This window comes from Barbus barbus (genome assembly GCF_936440315.1).
Source record: "Barbus barbus genome assembly, chromosome: 44".
NCBI classification, from domain to species: Eukaryota; Metazoa; Chordata; class Actinopteri; order Cypriniformes; family Cyprinidae; genus Barbus; species Barbus barbus.
The window spans coordinates 18,000,570-18,018,906 of record NC_136722.1 but is presented as its reverse complement, the minus strand read 5'-3'; the positions used below and the strand labels follow the sequence as shown (position 1 = coordinate 18,018,906).

Sequence of the window (18,337 nt, the reverse complement as noted above, 5' to 3'; positions counted from 1 at the left end):
AACATACTTGTTATAGGCTACATTTAATTTAATTTAGACCAACCACAACAGACTGCGTTGCAACAAATACAAAATGTATATTTTAAAAATGTATTCTAAAAAAAATAGAGTAAAATCAAATTAATGCACATTTATATTATTATTATTAGTAGCCTGTTATTATTATTAATTAGTAGGCCTAGGCTACCGGTTACTATGCGTGGTTACTATGGTTTACCGTGAGGTCACCAGTGCGCGCTCAGTAATCGGATCAGACACGCGGTTGCGCTGTTTACGGTTGTCCACTAAACTTTACACGCACGGTCTTTAGGCTATACTTTCTCTTATGTGAGACACCGATTCTTTTGAATGAAAAGATCTGTTTTATATCACTGGTTGAACCCGGTGCATTAAGTTTCATCAATGGAATAAGGACATTTGCACAGAGAGCAGGCGAGAGCTCGAATGCCTCAATGTTAAATATGCCGGACACAAGACTTATAAAGCCGAAACCTGCTGCAACGAAACCTAAGCATGTGAACAAGAAAGCCAGAACAGTTGAAAGCACACCTGCAGTCAGAACCAGAGATGTCGGTCACCGCAAAAACAGGGCATCAAGCTGCCCAAGATGCACTCGTGACACCGAATACAAACCCAAAGCAACGGAGAGAAGCAAGAAAGCAATACAGGCGAAACCAGCCGAGACGTCAACGAGGTCAAAACCTGCGAAATATGCACCGAAGGAACAACCAACTCCAAAAACATATTCGTATGCGCTTTCTGAAATCCACAGGTAGGACAGTGCCAGTGGAAACATATGGTGGATCAGGTCTTAATCCAAGCATCAGCAGTAAACTGTGTAGTTAATTGCCATAGAAAATAAATTAGAGCATGTTTTGTTCACTCAAATAATTACTTTTGATCACTGACACTTTCCTATTTTTTGTGTGACAGTCAAAAGGCATTTACAGTATTTGCACCAAACCCAAAGAAAAGACAAGACATTCAGCAAAGTAGGTATATTGTGATGCAGCATCTCACTCTGATTTCTTTCTTTCTTTCTTTCTTTCTTTCTTTCTTTCTTTCTTTCTTTCTTTCTTTCTTTCTTTCGATTAGGGGAACATTTCTAACACAAAGGATGATTTAAAAAAATAAAAAAATGTATAAATTGTATTTTTAAATAACAAATAACCTTGCCTTCGACTTTGTATTCCATATCCTTGCTTTTGAAAAAATTACCTGCTGTAACTATTTTGTCAAAGCAAATTTATTCAAATCAAAAAACATTGGTGCCTATCGACCGATTTCTCTGCTAAACGTATAAGATTCTGGCCAAAGTTCTCTGTCTTTGCCTCCAAGATGTCATGTCATGCCATCAATAATTTCTTTAGATCAAACTGGGTTCACATCGGGGAGGCATTCTTTTTTTTAATACTAGAAGATTACTCAACATTATTTTTTTTCCTTCATCCACTACCACTGAAGTTATAGTTTCATTGGATGCAATACCTGTTCTTTACTTTATGTAAATTTGGATTCGACTTCTCTATGCTTTCCCATCTGCCTCAGTGCAAACCAATGGTGTTCGTTCGCCACCCTTTTTGCTCCAACGGGGGATGCGCCAAGGGTGTCCACTCTCGCCCTTGTTATTAAGCTGAACCTTTGGCCATCTGGCTTTGTAGCCATGATGCATTTAAAGGCATTGTCCGCCATGATAAGGTCCATAAACTTTCCCTTTATGTGGATGATTTGTTATTGTATTTCTCCGACCCTTTAGTTTCTCTCCCTCCAATACTAGACATTCTAGACCAGTTTGGCCGCCTCTCAGGGTACAAGTAAAATTTAAAAAAAAGCAAATTATTTCTTATAAATCAATAGGCTAAATCTCTTCCTCTTTCTTCATTTCCCTTTAAGTTAGCCTTGGATGGGTTTAAAATATTTGGGCATATTTATAGCCAACTCATTTAAAGACTTTTAGTCCTAAAATTTAAAGACCTTAAATGAGATTTTATACCACTTTTGGACAAATGTAAATTAGATTTTGCTCGATGGAGCTCCCTCTCCTTATCCTTAATAGGTCGCGTGAATCTTATTAAAATGATTATCCTTCCAAAGTCCTTGTATCTTTTTCAACATGTCCCATTCTCTATAAATAAATCCTTTTTGACTAATCTAGACCAGCAATTGAATGGGTTCCGGAGTAACAAGCCAGCTCGTATTACAAAATCAGTTATCCAGCTTCCCAAATCTGAAGGGGGTTTAGCACTTCCAAACTTTTGATATTACTTCTGGGCATGTAATATTACTAAATTACATTATTGGGTTGGCTTTAGGTGTTGTGCCTCTAGCCCGCCTTGGTTAGACATAGAGATATAGTATCTTCTTCTCATTCCTTACTTTCTAATATTTGTTCGCAGCTTCCTCTTGAAGTAAACTAAATTTTGAGCAATCTAGTAGTTATCAACACTATTAAGATTTGGCTTCAATTCAGGAAACAATTTGGTTTGCACAGAGCCTCGATTTATATACCAACTTAAAATAGCCTAATCATTTATTTCCCCCGTGGCTTTCAGACCGTGTCTTCGATATTTGGGCAAGTAAGGGTCTTTGTACTTTGAATGACTTGTATGAAAAATAAATCTTCTCTTCTTTCCCTTCATTATGAGTTAGATTCAATCATCCTAATAGCCATCTTTTTCGTTTTTTTCAAGTGAGGCACTTTATTCAGAAATTATTTCCCCATTTTCCCAATCGTCCCCCTGAATTAGAACTTGATTCAATTCTCACCCTTGACCCTGGTCAAGGATGGCTGATATCCACCATTTATTGTAAAATAATCTCCTTAACCTCATCTCCAGTTGACTCTCTTAAACAAATTTGGGAGCAGGACTTGGACATTGATATACCTGAAGACCAGTGGAAGAACATTCTTGGTTTAATTCATTCTTCGTCTATTTGTGCTAGACATGCTCTAATACAATGTAAAGTGCTTCACAGAGCTCACTTCACTAATGCTAAGCTGGCTAAAATATTTCCTAACAGAAGTGATTCATGCAACAGATGTAAACAATCTCCAGCTGATCATATCATCTGGTCTTGCCCAAGGCTAATGGACTACTGGTCAGACATTTTTAGAACACTTTCGCAGGCCCTTAACACCACTATTGCCCCTAATTCATTGACTGTTCTGTTCGGCCTTCTTCCAGATTCAGTTGCATCATCCACAGTGCACTGCGTCATTGCCTTTACCACTTTATTAGCTAGACGTGCCATCCTTCTTAAATGGAAACATGCCTCACCCCCTATACTGGGTATTATGGAGAACACAACTGTAACATCAGGGCCTTCTCCTTAGAATCTTAGTAAGGGACCATTTGACCATTTAATTTTTTATTTTTTGTGGCCACTGGCAAGGGTTGTGGGTGGTGGTTTTGCTGCTGTTTATTTGTTTTGTTTCTTATTTTTCCTCTTATCAGACACCTTGTTTCATTTTGTAATGGAGGTAATACATTTTATGTCTGCAAAACTCAATAAAAAAAACTTAAAATAAATAAATAACAAATAACCTGTCTCCAATTATGCTCTTTCGCTAATTACGCCAAAAACAGTTGTCAATGGAAGTGACAAGAGTACAGTATATATCACCCATTAATGCATTTTATATTTCTGTACATAATTAAACATGATATTTCCTGTTGTTAAGTTTAAAAGGAAGTTACAGAAGGTTAAGCGGTCATTGCTCACTGATTGAATTCTTTGCTGTTTAACAGATGCAGAAGCAGAACTGGCAGCTCTGGAGGATCTGCGCTTGAGTCGGGCCATGGGTTACATTTCCATATCTCCTAGTACTGTGGGTGAGTCATTCAACCAGCCATGTCAGAAAACAAATATGAGAAGTCTAGAGTCTGTTTGATAGGAATCAAATAAAAAATCATTTGTGTTGAGACCACTAGAGGGAGTTAAAGTTTCTTTTATACATGAATATCTGGTTGGTCTGGCACAAGCGTAAAAGCAGTAAGTGTAGAAACTTATACATACATTATCCTAGGTCACCACATTTGACAGTCAATTGTTTCTACATGTGTTCTTCAAATAGAATACATCAATATTGTCTGGTTTAACATGTCTGCTACTTTCCCAGGTGGGTGCTTAACTCTGGAGGAGGTCAGGGCAAAACAACAACAAGACATGCAAATCAAGAGAAGACAAAAGCAGGTAAGGCCAAAATGATAAGCAGTGAACCAAAATTTCTCCATATAGTAAGCACAGTGATCTGATGAATGTCTTTTTCCATTTCAGGTTAAAAATGTGTTTTAGAATCTTCTTAAGTTGTGCAACAACTTTTGCAGTTAGAATATTGCCGACAAATGATGAGCATTATATTTCTATCTAGTTTGCTTTTTAATTTTAAAAGTGCAGCTAATCTCCATGGACTTCCTGATGTGACCGTATGTTCTAAATCTATATTCATTTTTCAAGTTTTTGTGAAATGTATGACCCTTATGTTTGTTCTGAAGTCTGGGTTGTGTAATTAGATGTGATTTAAATGCAAATACTTCCCATTAGATAGTATATTGACAAATAGGTTGTATATATTTAAATGAAAGAATAATAATCAGAATATATTGACAGTGTGTTTGTTATATTCAGTGCACGCAAATGTTTTGAAAACAGTGTAAAATTATTTTTCTTTCTTTTAAAATTTTAAGTGACAAAAACACATTGTGCTATTACAATTGCAAAGCATGCTGTAGTAATTCAGCTTAATTTGGTCTGTTATTTCTTGCAAAAGGTCCTCCTGCTGATCTGTTTTTCCTCTGTTTCTAAGCAACAAGGATTTTTTTCTCTTTGTTTTGTCCTCTGTGTATATTCTGGGAGCTGTCTGCTTTGAAGGCTCCAAAAATATGAACCAGGGTCCTGTTGCCTGGCAAGAGGAGAGTGACAACATAATGAAAGGTAGACGATCGGTGAGGGCAAATAAATGAATAAAATTAAAGGAATAGTTCACCCAGAAATAAAAATGTACTCACCCTCAGGTCATTCAAGATGTAGATGAGTTTGTTTCTTCATCAGAACAGATTTGGAGAAATTTAGCATTACATCACTCGCTCACCAATGTATCAGTGAATGGGTGCCGTCAGAGTCCAAACAGCTGAAAAAAACAATATTCCACAAATAATCTCCAATTCGTCAGTTAATGTATTGTGAAGTGAAAAGCTGCATGTTTGTAATAAACAAATTAATTGTTAAGGTGTTTTAACTTCATCTATCTGGACAATATACCAGCCCAAAATCCATAATAACACCTCCTCCAATTAAAGAGGATTCATCGGTGAGCAAGTGATATAATGCTGAATTTCTCCAAATTTGTTCCACTGAAGAAACAAACTCATCTACATCTCAAATAGTTTCAGGGTGAGTAAATTTTTTGGGTGAACTATTCCTCTAGTGAGACTCAGTCCCTTCATCGGTTATCAGTTGCCGCACAATACAGTTTTTCACCTACACTCACTCTAAAGACACAGTATATCAGTACTGTTCGGCATGTTGTTTTTTGGTCACATTTAATAACTTGTGTTTGCACTGCACATAATTCATAAACCTTGACTGTATTGCTTTAAGGTTCACAAAGATATTAAAACTGTTTCTCTTGGATCTCTTTCTGGATGAGATGAATCACTTGTTTTGCCTCCAGGTCTGCCACTTGTCCTACTGCTTTTCAAAACTTTGCAACTTTCCAATTCATTTTGAAAATAGCAAAACTGTTGTTGTTATTGCCATGCATTGAAACACTCTTAAAGGGTTTCTCTGAGAGTCTGGAAGTAATGAAAAGTAAAAGGCAAAGGCCCCAAAAGGACATTAAATTAGTCCCAGACTGAACAAAAAACAAGCAAACACAAAATAGCTTTCCCGGAAAACATGCACAGTAAGCAACCAGTGTTACATACATTTTCGTAATGGCCTTTAAAATACCCTTAAATTGTATTTTTGTTTAAATAAAAGAGATTTAGTTAAGGAATATAATTTTATGATGCTTACATTCTTTCTTTCTAACACACAGTTGTACAAAAGTCTAACCAGGAGGGTGTTTCCTCTAAATTGAGTAATCCAGGCATAGGTCAGGGTGTGAACAACATGTTAGCAGCTAAACTATAGAAATGCAAACCTTGACGCAAATGAAAGTCAAATTAGAACCATTTGCCTTATGCTAATGTCCACATGGAAAAGGACACAAAGAAAAAGAATGCAAATGGATGTCTGAAGGTATCATGACAAAAATGTAAACAAAAAATTATGAAATATTCATGCTCAAACACAATATATTGCATGTGAGGCCACTACATCCATTAACACAACCACCTTGTATTCAAAATACATTTTTATGTATATAATAGAAAATGTAAATATTTAGTACCAAGTGGTAAATACTCTTAAAGACAATGTTAAAGGTAAATCAAAAGCTATGAATGTTTACAGTTACTTAATAATACCAGCTGGCCAATGATAAGCACTATGACATAATTCCCCCTACTACACTGAAAAACACATGATTTACATAAACAAAGGCCAAAGGATGAATAAACAAGTTACACGGTGTGTTAGTCACAGTAATGTGATGCTGAATGACAGGATAGAACTATATATATATATATATATATATATATATATATATATATATATATATATATATATATATATATATATAATATGACTAATAATGGTGCTGCAGTATGTGGATATGACTGAGATAAAAATATATATATATTGGCAATCTAGTAAATTATTAAGAATCAGTGCAAAAAAAATAAAAATCACACAAGGAGACTAGGGCTAGTTATCAGACAGGAAAGCTGTCACAAAGGCTATCTTAGTAATTATAAGGTTTAGAGTCAAAAGTCCAATTTAGTTAAAAACTGTCTTAAAATAGATTAAAATCTGGGAATTTCAGGCTTTGATTTGATTAAAATTTCAGTAGCATAATATTTCTACTATATTCTTGGTTACACATTTAAGCAAAAGTATGCAAATTGTACTTACAAATGACTATTTCTAATAGTAATTAAATTATTTTTTTATTACTATTAATTATTTTTTTAATAAACCCACTCTGAGAAATACGGGGCGACTAGTAGTAATGGTCTGGTGCTTTCTTGATTTAAAAATGATTTACTACATTTGAATCATATCAGAATTTTTGCAAAGTTGACCTGTGTTTATTAAGCACAGTTTTATAAATGTCTGCACAAAGACACACCTTTACCATGGTTCACAATAATTCGTGTATGTTTACCGCACGCAATCCCTAGATCGTCAGACAGACTTCCTACTCTTGCTACGGTTGCTATGGCTGTGGTCGGTAGAAGCGACTGAATGGCAATCAGCGATTGGACAGTTGAGAAGTCATTCAGAGAGCTCCCCCAATCAGTGATTAGTTTAAAGGCGGGACTTATAGGGATTCGGGTAACGCCCCCAGATCTCGAGACAGACTTCACGCCGTCTAGCCGTGGCAGCCCGTCGGGTGACGTAGGTTGTTGGGTTGTGGATTGAGTCTATCAGCATGAAGCTCGCTCCAGTGTTATTAGTGTTATCTGTGTTATTAGTGTTATTAGTGTCAGGGCGACGGACGCTCGTTCTACTGTGAACTCCGAGACGGAATCCCGTGGTATAAAAACAATTATTTCCTCATCTTCTCGTCAAAACTACGCTGAATTCACACTTCAGATACTTCAGGTAAGCTTTGAATACATGCTGTTATTCGGTTTACATTCTCTTATAACGAAAGCACGTATTTAATATTTCAGTTTATTGCTTGATCATACATATATTCATTCCCTGCCGTGTCTTTAGCGTAACGTATACAATCTTGAAGGATTAGTTTCAGTTTAATTTTACATGTGATATTTTCTAAGATTGCTCATACATTCGCTATTTGATAATGGAGAGTAATCGGTTGTAGTTTATTTCCTTCAAGTGCTGTTAGAAAAAAATGACAATGTATGTTTTTCCATCATCGCGGTGATCATATTTCACACAATAAGCAGGACCTAAATATTTTTTATCACCATTAAATTTACAGAACCCTACGTTTTTTCCCGCAATTAAATCTTCTCGAGGGGTGCCTTCACAGTTTGTTGTGAAATGTGAAAGTGTCATAGGTGTGGGAACATATGGGGTAGTCCCGCAGAGGTCTCTGGCACGAGTGAATGTCATTACCAAGGCAGAGGGGGGAGGGGCGGAGCTCTGGTTGTAAGACGGTCGGAGGGGCGGGGCTTCGTGAAGAGGGCGGGGCCTCCCACTGTGAGAGGGGTCCAAACTCAGTCCTGGAGGGCCGGCGTCCTGCAGAGTTTAGCTCCAACTTGCCTCAACACACCTGCATGGAAGCTTCTAGTATGTCTAATAAGAGCTTGATTAGCTGCTTCAGGTGTATCTAATTAGGGTTGGAGCTAAACTCTGCAGGACACCGGCCCTCCAGGACCGAGTTTGGACAGCCCTGGTGTAAAGTCTATTAGCCTACATGCAGTCACAACACATTATAGATATGATTCATTTGTGAGAAGATTGCACTATCACTGACGAAAGACTTAACCGTTTTAAACAACGAGACAAATACTATTAACCCTTCCTGGAAAGGCTCTTTATGACTATTTAAACGAAACTGTTTTGTGAATTAATCAAATTTGGGAAATGTACACATCAGTACTACTTTATTATCTTTCAGATACTATTACTATACTTTTTATTAATATTTTACATTTAATGTTTTCATTTTAATTTTACTAAAGCATTTTTGTGTTTTTGTAATATATATATATATATATATATATATATATATATATATATATATACACACATTTTTATTTCTTTTTATTTTAGTTATTTTAGTTCATCTGGAAAAATTAGATTAGTTGCTTTGTCAAACTAGCTGAAATAGAAAGTTTATTATATTGATTTTATTTTATTTCAGTTAATGTTTATTTTATTTCAAGTAGTTTTTAGTTTTAGTTTTGTTTTTAATTTTAGTTAACTAAATCCTGGCTGAATGTCTGTAAAGTTTTTATTAAGTTTCATATTATTTATTTAGTTCCTTTTTATTTATTTAGTTTTAGTTATGTTAGTACATCAAGTTAAATGAAAGGAAAATGAAAATGAAAAACTAAATTTTAAAAATAGTAAAATATGTTTAGGCCTATTTTTTTCAAGTTAACATTTATTTTAAGTTACAAAAATGTTTTTAATGATCTTAGTTTTAGTAAACTATAATAACCTTGGCTCACATTGAATGTTTATGCAGAAATTTCAGTTTATGCCAAGTTTATGTCTGTGATTCATAAATCAGTTTTACAAAATAAATATTATATCATTAAATAAATATTGAAATATTAATTTTTATGAGATCAAAGTAATGTATTATATTTGAGCATTTTAATTGTACCCCCCCCCCCCCCCCAAAACAAATCTTTATCTTCTTACAATTCATTTTGAAATATTTCATAAAAAAAATGCCTGATAAGTTTTACTATCTAATGTTGTTTTTTAATCATAAGTAAACTGGGATGCTTGTTTTGATTTTTCAGCCATCTGGGAAGTGTTGAAGACAACTATGATCCACATATAAAAAGCACTGCATTCCTGACACTTCCTCTGTGTATCTTTTGGTCCCCGAAGACAGCTTAGCGATATCCATAAACAACATTATGGCGACTACTGAGAACAAGCGCCAAGACCTCCCCAAGGAACAGGCACTTCTAAAAGTGCCATTAAAGAGGTTGATGCGAGACAAAGCCGTAGACGGCACACCCATAAAGAAACGTGTGATGGCTGCTCTGAATTTATCCTGCAAAAAGATCCCAGAAACGTCTCTCGGCCATCAGGTCTCAAAGGCAACGAACAAAATGGAGGCCAATCCGGATCTGAGTCCTGGTTTGAAGCACACTCTAGCGCAGTTCTCTCTGAGCAGCCAGTGTTCTCTCGGTGGCCCGGCTGCGTTCACTGGCCATCATGGTCAGTATAAGATAGTGCCCCCTCTGGCTCAGGGAGGTATGGCAGGCGGACCCGTACTAGTTCCCCCTGACAGCTCAACAGACCTTGTCCTCTGCTGTCTGGAGGGCGAATCCATCTCCTGCTTCTCTGTAGGAGGCGAACTGCGTCTTTGTCTGCCCCAGCTGCTCAACACTGTCCTGCGGGAATTCTCTTTGCAACAGATCAACTCTGTGTGCGACCAGCTGTATTTGTACTGTTCCCGCTGCGATGCCACACAGTTACACATCCTCAAAGTGCTGGGCATCCTTCCTCCAGGGACTCCATCCTGCGGTCTCATCACGCTGACCGATGCCCAGCGTCTCTGCAACACTCTGCTGCATCCGGGTGAGGAACCCTTTCATGATTCATACAAAGGGCATGGTGAAAGAGAGGAGGAAGAGAAAGATGGCGAGGAATCTGGAGGATTTTGGGTGGAACACCAATGTCTGGGCAAGTGTCAAGGCCTGTTTGTACCCCAGCTTTACTCCAGCCCGGATGCACACTGTATCTGCTGTTCCCAATGCCGGATGTTCTTTTGCCCAGAGCGCTTTGTCATGCACTCCCACCGACAGCCAGACAAACGCACATGTCACTGGGGCTTTGATTCAGCTAAGTGGGCCTGCTATCTGCAGCTGGCACAAAGACATCTGGGAACAGTGGAGGAAGAGAAGCTAAAGAAATCTCTCGAAGATATGAAGACGAAGTTCCAGCAAGAGAAGAGGCAGCCGCATGTGGTAAGTATCTCTTATTAGCAATCTATATTAATTCAGAAATATCTAAGTAAAGCATTATATGAACAAAAATAGGTAAATAATTATAAATGGCTAAATTGTCATTTATCAGGTATGACAAATTAATGTAGTTTCAAAGTTTGCTCTCTTGAACCCTTACGGTGAATTTCACACACACACACACACACACACACACACACACACACACACACACACACACACACAATTAGCTCAAGATAAAACTTTTTTTTTTGACAAAATTGATATTTTATTTTCATTAAGAATTTATTGCATATACCATTTTAAAACCATAAAGCATTTAATTGATTGATTGTTTTTTTTTTATAGTTTAAATGTTTTTTTGCATTACTTTCATACAAATAAGATGATTTCGTAATCATAATAAAGATAAATAGATTACAGTTTATTTTTGTGAGATAAAAAAATCCAAGAAAACAAATTACAAATTTAAGAAAAATGATATTATATATATATATATATATATATATATATATATATATATATATATATATAATGTTTTTTTTTTTTTTAAATTCATAATAAAGATAAATGTAATAGTGCAAAAACCTTAATAGATTACACAGTTTATTTTTCCTGACATGTTTTGTGTAGTTTTTAAAAATGCTTTTTCTTTGATTTATAAGTTCTTGACATGTTTAGTGAGATTCAAGTTATTGTGGCTAAAGCATTTGCAGCCGAGAAAGCTTGAAAGACAATATTTGTCCAAGTCCCAAATTTTTAGAAGTGTTTTGAATGGAAAGTAAACAGCAAATCTAATGATGGGTCAGCTGAATCCAGCTCTCATGCCGCACCAGATGTTTCCCTCCGAAGGAAATAGCTGGATGCGGTTCAGACCAGGTCACTAGACTCTCAAACTCTTTCTGACAAAGTCTGCACAAACAGCGGGAGCCACGGCAACAGGGAGAGAAACAGAGAGAGTAGAGTGGGCGGGAGGGAGGGAAGAGAGAAAAAAACAGTTGAGGAAAGAAAGAGCGAAAAAGATCGAGAAAGGGAGTGAAAGAGAATGGCTGGGACATTCTGTTACATGTGCCTGCAGAGTATTGCTCCCCCTTTACAGGCCCAGCACTCACCCTGCAGGACCTCCATCACCAACCAATCAGAGAGCGAACCCCTGGCCCCAGCCTCCCTCTCAGCCAATCAAATCTCAGCACATTCAGTGAATTCCCATCTCATTATATAAAGCTTAGCCAGAGACTCAACAACATCCCCAGCAACCGCTGTTCTCAGACAGCCCCATTTTCCCGGATACAGACTAGACTTTCTGTTTACATTTAATATATAATATTGATACTTATTAGATATAATATACCTCTAGAGACAATTAAAAAAGTGCAATAAAATAAAATGTTTGTCTAGCAAAAAAATAATAATTTTAGTTTGGTCTATCTATCTATCTATCTATCTATCTATCTATCTATCTATATGTCTGTCTGTCTGTCTGTCTGTCTGTCTGTCTCTCTTGTCTGTCTGTCTCGTCTGTCTGTCTGTCTCGTCTGTCTGTCTGTCTGTCTGTCTGTCTCTCTCGTCTGTCTGTCTGTCTGTCTCGTCTGTCTGTCTGTCTGTCTGTCTGTCTGTCTCTCTCGTCTGTTTGTCTGTCTCTCTTGTCTGTCTGTCTGTCTCTTGTCTGTCTGTCTCGTCTGTCTGTCTGTCTGTCTCTCTTGTCTGTCTGTCTGTCTCTCTTGTCTGTCTGTCTGTCTCTTGTCTGTCTGTCTCGTCTGTCTGTCTGTCTGTCTCTCTTGTCTGTCTGTCTGTCTCTCTTGTCTGTCTGTCTGTCTCTCTTGTCTGTCTGTCTGTCTCTCTTGTCTGTCTGTCTGTCTGTCTGTCTCGTCTGTCTGTCTGTCTGTCTGTCTGTCTGTCTGTCTGTCTGTCTCTCTCGTCTGTCTGTCTGTCTCTCTCGTCTGTCTGTCTGTCTCTCTTGTCTGTCTGTCTGTCTGTCTGTCTCTCTTGTCTGTCTGTCTGTCTCGTCTGTCTGTCTGTCTGTCTGTCTCGTCTGTCTGTCTGTCTCGTCTGTCTGTCTGTCTGTCTGTCTGTCTCGTCTGTCTGTCTGTCTGTCTCTCTTGTCTGTCTGTCTGTCTGTCTGTCTCTCTTCTGTCTGTCTGTCTGTCTCTCTTGTCTGTCTGTCTGTCTGTCTCTCTTCTGTCTGTCTGTCTGTCAATGACAATGTTAAGGTCAAGGCAGGAAGACTAACTGATATTTGACTATAATTGAACCTTATAGTCAAATCTGGTGCATTTGAGCTGTTTCACAAGGTCACAAACGAATCATGTCATTGTAGCGACCGTCCTGCTCATGTCACTTCATAAATAGCAGTGTAGATTAGAGTCCTCGTGCCATGAGTGCCACGTGACGGCCCCCAGACAGCACACCCTTCCCCCAACAAGAGGCGTCTGGAGCTCTCGCACATGACTTCACATGTAAATGTATGAAAGAGTTTTTTTTAATAAACCTGTATTGCTTGTTTTATTTCTAAGAGCCATACACCAAACCATTCCTACCACTGGTATACAGTTTCAAACGTATGCTTAGAAAGGCTCTATTTCCAGAGAAGAACCACGTATCGAGTGAAGAACAGTTTCAGGGACGTGCTTTATAACCACAGCGGAGGGACTTTTGAGTACGTGTGAACTGTTACATTATGATCATAAACGAAATTTTTGTCTCTACATTGTGTGGGTGTGTGGTTTATATTTTTTTAAAGGTCCACATGCTCTTAGCAAGCAAGTGGTGTGCAAACTGGTCGCTGAGGCTTTATGATAGGCCTATTTACATTAAAGCGGCTTACGTTACCGGCTGTTGATGAGAGAAACGTCCATATTTCCTCCAGTATTCAGATTCAAGTTTCTGTCCTATATTAGGGAGTGCAACATCAACACACATGGCCTGTAAAACATGTCAGAATGAGAGAGTTAATCCAGGATGAGCTTTCACAATGATCTAAAGCCTTATTTACATATTTCTAGATCTGGCTTCTCTATTGGAATAGAATGAATCATAAGAACTAAATGTGTGTATGCATGAAGGTGTGCGGAAGTGACACAGTTCATACTGGTGTGCTTTAGGAGGCTGCTTTATCAAGTAAAGAGAATAAATCAATGTTCACTAAGTGAGAATACTCAATGCAACTGCTTATACATTAAGAGCAATCTGCATTGACACACAATGGGTTAATCAATCCCTTTTTGTTAGTGAAACCAGGCTAACGAGTTCTTTTTATCTCTCTCTTTCAGGGAGTTTCTTCACCTGCTTTTGTGTTCGACTCACGTTTGCTTGCCAAGGAAGACCCCGGTCATGTTGACTTGATGTGGCAAAGGTCCAGTTCATTCACAAATATACATTATTCAATATATATCAGAAAAATCTGATCCTGGCCATATTAATTCCAAAAAATCTAAATAAAAAAATATGATATTCAAAGCACAAAGAAAAAAGATTTATTTTGTATTGTGACCTTATTTTACACTATTACTTACTGTAAAATAACGAATTACTGCAATTCAGTGGATGTGTCACTTTTAGAGTTTATTTGTCATTTTTATTGTTCTCGGTAATCATTCTCATGACCTCATAATCATCCAAATAAAAACATAATTCAATAAAATAAATGTAAATGAATTCAAATTAAAAGCTTTATTGTTCTCATTGGTGACTCATTACCTCATAATTATCAAATTAATTAAATAAAAAATGTAAAAACATTAAAATGCAAAGGTTTGAATTAAACAAAATTGTTACACTGAAATAGAGATAATAAAGAATAAATAAACAAATACATGCTATTGTGATATAAATATTGTATAATTTGGGGTAATATGCTTAATTGTAATGAAAATAATGTCACAATGTAAATAATCTTAATTATGCTAAAATAGGCATTGCTGTCTGTAAAATATAATTTTCAGATGTTGAGGTGAAATATGATCTGAACTTAGAAGCATGTTCTTAGAAGCAGTGTTATTTTAGCATCAGATGAGATAATTACAGTTTTTGTTTAGATTTTATTTGTATATTTTGTTTTGAATTAGACTTTACATGCATATTTGATTTTAGTTAAGGATTTAGTCATTTTGTTTTTGTTATTTTTAATATTACTGCAGTAATTCTGCTGTTGGAAGTTGTTTTAGTACAAAACAGCAAGTGACTTCTTTTATTGTTTTCCTCCCCAGCTGGTACCAGTACATGCCTGACAAGCTGGAAGGTAATGGCTTGGCACAACACCCTGGGTATGTGCCTGGAAAGGAAATGGGGTCTCCAGGAACAGAGATGCTCGGCGACACTCAGGATGAAAAGAATCAGGAAGCTCATGACACTGACCCAAAGACGCCCACCTATGCAGGTCAGTTTGCTTCCACCCTAAGTCACATTGCACAAATAAATGTGCATGTTTCTTAATGAGAGATCAAACTGATACAGGGCAAGAAAAGCATGGCCAGTCAGACGATGCCAGTCCAGACGAATGGCAGAAAGTAGATACGGCAGCTTATAAGCGGTCGGTTGGTGTGACTGTGGAGCACAGTAAGGACGGCATGGTGATGGAGCTTCTTCAGATGTACAGCGCGCAACACGACAAACTTCAGTCAACGCTACGCAGACAGAAACAGCTTGAAAAGGTTTTTACCCTGACTAGATTACAATACAGCACACTTAATGTCGGTTTTTAGCACCTCCTTTCACCTCCAGAAGGTGCGTGTGAGTATCTGATGACTCTTTCTCACTCTGGTACTTGTGAACAGGAGCTGCAGGCTCTCTGTCAAGGTGAAGCCACAGACTGCTGTGACCTACATGGGGAGCTAGAGGCGGTTCAGACTGAACATGCTCAGAGGCTTGGTGAAGTCCAGCAGGAACAGAGAAAATTAAAGTCCCGACTCGACCAGCTGAGGCAGCAATGCTGCAAATGCAAAGAGCTGGCTACTGAGCCACACCAGGAAACGATCTATACCAAACAGGTACCGACCAATCACAAACATCCACACAAGTCCTTATCAGGTTCATAATATGTCATACTTTCTTTACATACAATTGTTTAGGATAAAATTAAATTTTAAAGTTTAATTTTAATTGTAAAGAAGCCTCTTATGCTCACCAAGTCATTTATTTGATCAAAAATACTGTAAAAATAGTAATATTGTGAAATATTATTACTATTTAAAATATCAGTTTTCTATTTTTAATATATTTTAAAATTGTAATTTATTCCAGTGATGGAAAAGCTGAATTTTCAGCATCATTACTCCAGTCTTCAGTGCCACATGATCCTTCAGAAATCATTCTAATATGCTGATTTGGTGCTCGAGAAACATTTCTTCTTATTATCAATGTTGAAAACAATTGTGCTGCTTTTTGTGGAAGTCTTGATATATTTTTTTCACGATTTTAATAAATAGAAAGTTCAAAGGAACAGCATTTTTTTTAAAGATAGAAATCTTTGCTACCATTATAAATAATTTAGAAAAATAATTTCTTAAAAAAGACCATCTTATTGACTCCAAATGAATGGTGAGGATAAAAAAATATTTTATATTTATATAGTATATTATATACATTTATTTATATTTTATATAAGTATAAGTATATAGAAGTATAAGAAAACAGTACTATTGTGTAATATTATTATTTTTAATAACTGAAAGTTAAAAGAAATAGCATTTATTTGAAATAAAACTATGATCTATTTAATAAACTTTTTTTCTATTTAATGTATTCTTGCTGAATAAAAGTATTATCTTTAAAAAATAAATAAATAAATTACTGACCCAAAATGTTTGAACAGTACAATATATTTATATTAACATTTAAAAAAGAACAAAATATATATTTTTTAATCAAATATTATACCTTTTGGATATCAAAGCCTATAGTTTTTTGTTCTCTGAGTTTAAGTGCATCACATTAACTGACCAATGGCATCCTGTGCTTAGTTATCAGAGCTGCGTCAGAGGCTGGACCGCGCTGAGGAAGACCGCGAGGAGCTGCAGGAAGAGCTACGCAGAGAGCGAGAAGCCAGAGAGAGGCTGGAGCGAACCATCTCTGAGCTCAAACATCAGATGAGGGAATCCTCCCACCCTGCTTCAGTGGACAGTCCCATGTCTTCAGCCTGTAGCGACACACACATGTCCCCAACACCTTAGCGTCGTCTACAGTCACCAACCCACAATCTGATTTCTGTGATCAAGAGTCATTTTGGAATGGTGTCTCCGTTTTGGAATTGGATGCCAAAGTTGTATTTATTGCAGCTCTACGGAACAATTATACAATTCGGGTCATCCTGAGTAGGTTCGAGTTTAATGCTGTGAATTTGTTGAGTAACTATTCAGTTGAATTGATGTTTTTTTTTATACAAATTAAGTAGTTAGAAACATTATGCAAACCACTAACCCTGCAAGCGTACAATCAACACCATCCGTTTTGGTTTATCAGTGCTAGGACTACTGATATCGAATTACTTTTTTTTTTTTTTTAAATATTGGAATTGTTTAAAAATATATATCAAAACTCATATTGTTTCTAAAAATATTTATTGTTTATGGACAAATGTTATGTGAATACTCTTATGTCAAATTATACATATTTAACATTCTTTTTGCCATATTTTGTTTATATTTTATGTAGGTTATGCTAATTATGAATGTACAAAATATATGCATGTGTACTTTCATAAAATATGGATAAATATACTATGTTTACACTGTGGTATGAAGTTCAGAAAATGTTTTCTATGCCTTTTACAGTGAATGTTTGCCTCTCTTAATGAACACCAGATTCTAGAAGGACTTTTAACACCAAACAGAAGAAAAACAAGAAAATTATAGATTTTAAAAGTGATGCTAAATATTAAAACACTGATTGCCACAACATTTACAGTTTAAGTATATGACACGGTCCTTGTACTTTACATTCTATAAACTGTCTCAAACAGGCCTATATGTACCTTGCTCAGAGAAAGATGTGTTATTCTTCTATGTGTGAGAAAGATAATTATGTATTGCTATTGTTTGCTGTAACTGACAATCAGCTTGCTTATCTGTAATTGTTTTTATATCCAAAATTGAACAGTTAAGATGAATTAAATAGTTGCTACCTCATACAAACATATACAGATATATACATAGAAAAGCTATAGGTTGTGTATAGAAGTGGATGGATGTAGTCAGTCAGGCATATGACTGATAAATACCTCTGTGCTGCTGCTGTGATATTCTTTTAATGACTTTTTTCAGTTTCCAGATTACTTAAAGATGCATGTGAGATTGAAGAAGTATATAATATTATATAAAATATATAAGATATACTGAGTATTGTTTCCTAACCTTTAAGCCAAACATAATTTCACAATGATGTTAAGTACAAAATGATAATTATCTTTGCCAGTGCCATCTTTTATGTGTATCGTATGACATTACACTTTTGTCCTACCTCCAATTGTGATCGAGACACTTTGTATCACCCACCAACTTTCTACATTAACTCATGGGAAATGATATATTAATGTGCTGTTGGGGAAAATAATAAAAATGATTATATATAATTATATACATTGACTTGCATTTATTTGTCTAGTAATAAAAATG

The 18,337-nt window shown here is 36.3% G+C and overlaps 2 protein-coding genes across 2 annotated transcripts; both read left to right on the top strand.

Annotated features, from left to right (window-relative positions):
- Window positions 1-229: 229 nt before the first annotated feature.
- On the top strand, window positions 230-5,641 carry LOC306863314 (uncharacterized protein). Its single transcript, XM_079406564.1, has 5 exons — window positions 230-772; window positions 934-992; window positions 3,750-3,833; window positions 4,121-4,194; window positions 4,279-5,641. The coding sequence occupies exons 1-5, from the start codon at window positions 453-455 to the stop codon at window positions 4,294-4,296; spliced, it is 555 nt and encodes a 184-aa protein (XP_079262690.1). The 5' UTR covers window positions 230-452; the 3' UTR covers window positions 4,297-5,641.
- A 1,797-nt stretch (window positions 5,642-7,438) lies between these two features.
- Window positions 7,439-17,550, top strand: LOC306863312 (ski-like protein). Its single transcript, XM_079406562.1, has 7 exons — window positions 7,439-7,710; window positions 9,555-10,733; window positions 14,000-14,082; window positions 14,936-15,105; window positions 15,183-15,379; window positions 15,503-15,715; window positions 16,688-17,550. Exons 2-7 carry the CDS (start codon window positions 9,675-9,677, stop codon window positions 16,895-16,897), a joined length of 1,932 nt encoding a protein of 643 aa, XP_079262688.1. The 5' UTR covers window positions 7,439-7,710; window positions 9,555-9,674; the 3' UTR covers window positions 16,898-17,550.
- The last annotated feature ends 787 nt before the right edge of the window (window positions 17,551-18,337 follow it).